Source organism: Merops nubicus, unplaced genomic scaffold (genome assembly GCF_000691845.1).
Source record: "Merops nubicus isolate BGI_N331 unplaced genomic scaffold, ASM69184v1 scaffold26140, whole genome shotgun sequence".
In the NCBI taxonomy this organism is placed as follows: Eukaryota; Metazoa; Chordata; class Aves; order Coraciiformes; family Meropidae; genus Merops; species Merops nubicus.
Genome location: NW_008581241.1, coordinates 1742 through 6429, shown reverse-complemented (window position 1 = coordinate 6429; position 4688 = coordinate 1742). Strand labels below are relative to the sequence as shown.

Sequence of the window (4688 nt, the reverse complement as noted above, 5' to 3'; positions counted from 1 at the left end):
GGCAGGTGAGGGAACGCTGCTGTCAGGGCAGATCTCAGCTCTGCACCCCTGGCAGCCCCAGTAACGGAGGAGTTCTGTGCACAGGGGACCTTCATGCTGTCTTGGACCTTGCAAAGGTTGCCGACTCCCTCCTGTTCATCCTGGATGCTGCAGATGGCTGGGACAGCGTGGGGGAGCACTGCCTCTCCTGCCTCTTCGCACAGGGGCTCCCCAGCTACGGTGAGCAGGAGAAATATTAAGGGCTTTTAGCGAGGTGTGGGTCGGGGGGGTGCTTGATGGGGATTTACCGTTGCAGTAATTAAAAACTCATATGTGAATAGGTCAGTGCAGGTCTTTGATCACTCTGTTTCTGAACAGTGAACACCAATCCCTTGCTGCCTTGCTGTGTTACCACCCTGGCAGGGTAGTGCTGCAGTGTTGCAGGATTAGGCCTCTGGGGGTGTGGTGCTCTGTGTTGTAACAGTTGTCTGGGCACAGTGAGGGTATTCGGGTGCTTTCTTGATCATTTTTGTTTCTGAGCCTTTGTGGCCAAGGTCTCATTTAGTCTCAAAATCTTACCTGTGAACACAGCTTTTCTGTCCTGAGCGTTCTTTTGAGAGTGTGAATTTGCCTTTGCAGCTCGTGGGGTGAATCTGCTTGGTTGTGTGGCTGGCTGAGATCTGAGTTTGTCACTGTCTGGTGCCAGGGGTGTGAGACAGTTTATGATCTGATTCTGAACTCTTCTCCGCGTTGCTGGACAGCTCTCGCCGTCCCTGGGGGCACCGACTTGCCCCCCAAGAAGCGGATAGACGTCAGGAAGAAGCTCTCCAAAGCCTTGGAGAAGCGGTTTCCCGAGGCCAGGCTCTTCCCCCTGAACACGGAGCAGGAGTCCTCTCTGCTGCTGAGGCACCTGGCCACCCAGAAGCAGCGGCGCCTGGCGTTCCGGGACAGGCGTGCTCACCTGCTCGCCCACGCCGCCCGCTTCGTGCCCGCGCAGGACAGCGACTCGGTTGGCACCCTGAAGGTGTCCGGCTTTGTCCGTGGGCAGACCCTCAACGTGAACAGCCTGGTGCATATTGTGGGGCACGGAGACTTCCAGATGAGCCAGGTGGATGCCCCCCCCGACCCCCTCTCTCTGAACCCCCGTGTGATGAAGGGCCAGAAGAGGAGTCAGGACATGGAGGTACAGGTGTGTGGGGGGCAGGGATTTGCCAGGCCCCTCGGAACAGGATGTTTGTAAACTTTCATCAGGAGAACATAGCTGGATGTATGCGGCCAAGGGGAGGGGGAAGAGAGTTCCATCAGACCTGGCAGGCCTGTGTTCTGCCACGGAGCTGAGGTTCCTTGTCCACAGCACGAAATGAAAGTTATGTTGCAACATAACGAGAGATATGCCAGAGGAGTTTTCACTTCAAACTGACTGCTGGTTTGAGTGAGGTGTGTTCACAGCTGGGACTCTGCTCGTGCCCTTCAGGATGACTCTCTAAATGGTGACGATGAGATGGAGGAAGATGTTAAGGTCTTGATGAAAGCAAATCCAAGCAAGCAGGAGTCTTTGCAGTCAGAAGTGGTTCCTGATCCCATGGAAGGAGAACAGACGTGGCCTACTGAAGAAGAACTACAAGAGGCAGAGGGTGAGTAGGAGCAATATTTCTGTACTTTTTCCTTGTCCCTCTTAAGAGAGTTGTTAGAAACCCTCTGTCACTGGGATGGCTGCTGATGGCTGTACAGAAATGTGCTAGCTGGGAGCCCAGGGCTTCTATTCCTAGTCCCATCCCCTGAGCCCTGGGCTGTGTGGTTTGTCTAGTGGTTAACAGGGTTACAGCTGGGCTGCCTTTTCTGGGCCCTGGCATACTCTGCTGGGAAACAGTGATTCTGGCCTACAGCTATCCTGGCTGTCCCAGTGTAAATCTTGCTGAGGGCAGGGAGAATTGTTCCTGTATTAACCATTGGTGGGAATCCTCCAGCTTCTCTGAAGGCAAACAGGAGGGTCGTGAAGGTCCCCAAAGGCACATCCAAGTACCAGGCTGCCTGGATTGTGGATGATGGAGAAGAAGGCAGTGAGAAAGATGATGTTGATGACGAAGATGATGACATTGATGATGACATGATGGAAGAAGCAGTTTCCCAGGTACCTCCAAGAGCTGATCTTGCAGGTGATCTCTGGGGTGTTATTGCATGTTCTAGGACAGTCCTGTCCTTACAGCTTGCTCCATGCAAGGACACAGCAGAGCCAGGACTTGCCTGGATTTCTGTTGTTAAATCTCTCATGTGCATCACGTTGCTTCTTTGGGCTGTTAGATATCAAAGTAAGGGTCTGTGGTGTAGCTTGGGTCACAGTTCAGGCAGTGGGAGGACACGTGGGGTTCGTGGTGCAGCATGAGGGGTGTGTGCTCACGGGGTCTCTGCTGTGCCCTGGGCCAGGAGGGGGAAAGCAGCGAGGAGGAGGAGGAAGCTGCAGAGGAGGAGTGTGAGACTATGACCGTTTCGGAGTGCTTGCGGGACGACCAGTACGACGAGAAGGTGGAGGAGGACGAGCAGATGCTGGAGAGATACAAACAGGAGAGGATGGATGAAATGTTTCCAGATGAGGTGGACACGCCACGTGACGTACCTGCCAGAGTCCGGTAAGGAACGGGGTGCTCTGCTGGGAGGAGCTGGAAGGTGCCTCTCTGTCCAGCTGGGGAGACAGGGCAGGAAGCCTGTGATGTCTTAGCCATGGTGTCTGAACCTGGCTGAAGGACTCTTCTGAAGACTCACTCTTAGGCTCTGAGGCTTCCAGGGCAGGCACTAGATGGGGGGCAGTGGGTGGGCCTGGGCAGCTCCCTGCTGCAGGGACCTGGAGAGGGAGGTGGATGGCAGTCCCCCTGCAAGGGCACATTGTCTGGGGACTTGGCTGCTGTTTCTAGCTCTCTCTGCACCAAGGTCTTTGAGAGCTAATGTTTGCTTTGCTCCCTTTGCTCTCTCTGAAGGTGAGAGTCCCTGCAGACCACAGGAGGTGCTGGTCACACACCTTGGCTGGTGAAGTAGTTTGTCTTTGCTATTACCTGTTCTCTAGATTCCAGAAGTACAGGGGGCTGAAGAGTTTCCGGACTTCTCCATGGGACCCCAAAGAGAATCTCCCAAGGGATTATGCCAGGATTTTCCAGTTCCAGGACTTCTCCCGGACCAGGAAGCACCTTTTCCGGCAAATAGAGAAAGAGGAGACCGAAGGCGCCTCGGTAGCTCCCTTTTCTCCTGCTGATCTCCCCCCCTGCTCAGTCCCCTCACTCCTCATAGGAAGGGCTTTTCATGGAGGTGGCTGGGGGGTTCTCTGAGCCAGCTGGTGCTCAGTGTAAAGCCATGAGTTCAGATGATACCGTGCTGAATCCCCTCCCTAACACAGCAACATTTTACTTCTGATACTTTTCTGTTGAGAGAATTATTCACAACCCCTCCTCTCTTGGCAGGTCGGCTGGTACGTTACACTTCATGTCTGCAATGTCCCTGTCTCAGTGATGGAGAGTTTCAAAGAAGGGAAGCCCTTAGTCCTCTTCTCACTGCTTCCCCATGAACAAAAGGTGACTGTGGCCTGGCTGGTATCTCATAGGTGTGCAGCTCCTTGTCGGGTTCCCTTGGTCTGCGTGGGTTGGAGAGGTTCTGGCTGCAGAGGGTTTGGGCTGAAATCTCCCTACATGTCCAAGTGAGATTCTTCCCTTCAGTCAGAGCAGGCTGAAGCTGCTGAAGTGCCTGAGCTTGGCTGAGGTGTCTGCATCACTGACCAGTGGCCCTTTGGGAAGCCGCTGTCAGGGGCATTTGTCCCACTGCTCCCTGCTCTGCCCACCACTGCTCTGCTGTCAGCCCCTCACCGTGCTGCCTCTCTTGCAGATGTCTGTCTTGAATTTCCTGGTGCGGCGGCACCCGAGCAACAGCGAGCCAGTGAAGGCAAAGGAGGAGCTGATCTTCCACTGTGGGTTCAGGCGCTTCCGAGCGTCCCCCCTGTTCTCCCAGCACACCTCAGGTTTGTGAGGGACTGGTGGGGTGGGCACGGGTATGTCAGGAGATGGGGCCAGGATTTCTAGGGCAGGAAGCCTGTGATGTCTTAGCCGTGGTGTCTGAACCTGGCTGAAGGATTCTTCTGAAGACTCAATCCTAGGCTCTGAGGCTTCCAGGAGAGGCAATAAATAGTGGGGAGTGGAAGGTTCATTGCCAGATACTCTGTGACAGCAGAGGAAGGGTGTTTGTCACTTATTTTTCTGAAGTGTAGAGCCCATTAGCCAGGGAGGAAGGGGCTCACAGGAGCTTCCCAGAGCTCTGAGGGCTGCTGTTGGCCTGAACTTGATGGTTGCTGTTCCCCCCTAGCTGATAAGCACAAGCTGGAGCGTTTCCTGCGCCCGGACGCTGCCCTGGTGGTGACGGTTTATGCGCCCATCACTTTCCCTCCTGCCTCTGTGCTCCTCTTTAAACAGAGATGTAATGGTAAGTTGGTGTGTGCTGAGGAGGTGGTGTCTGGGAAACACACCATAGCAGGGTGTTCCCATACACCACTTCCAAGTGTATCTATCCAGCAAGTGTGATGGGAAGAAGTTGTTCCTTTCATGCTGTTTGAGAAGATTAATGCATTTCCATCCCAATTATCTCTAGCAGCTTTGTCCCTGCTGCTACAGGGTCACTCTAAGCCTGAAACCCCTTGGGGAAGGGTGTTGTGGTGGGGGAGGAGGTGGTGGTGG

At 54.5% G+C, this 4688-nt stretch overlaps 1 protein-coding gene across 1 annotated transcript in view; it reads left to right on the top strand.

Moving 5' to 3' along the window:
- Nucleotides 1–84: 84 nt before the first annotated feature.
- The window catches only part of TSR1 (TSR1, 20S rRNA accumulation, homolog (S. cerevisiae)), a gene marked incomplete at its 5' end in the record, with an annotated part of 5789 nt that continues 1185 nt past the window's right edge, over nt 85–4688 (top strand). Inside the window, 9 exons of the mRNA XM_008949353.1 lie at nt 85–219; nt 741–1168; nt 1454–1613; nt 1947–2110; nt 2404–2606; nt 3038–3200; nt 3429–3539; nt 3847–3979; nt 4321–4446. Of these exons, the coding sequence (XP_008947601.1) occupies nt 85–219; nt 741–1168; nt 1454–1613; nt 1947–2110; nt 2404–2606; nt 3038–3200; nt 3429–3539; nt 3847–3979; nt 4321–4446 (1623 nt within the window). The remainder of the gene's footprint in view (nt 220–740; nt 1169–1453; nt 1614–1946; nt 2111–2403; nt 2607–3037; nt 3201–3428; nt 3540–3846; nt 3980–4320; nt 4447–4688) is intronic.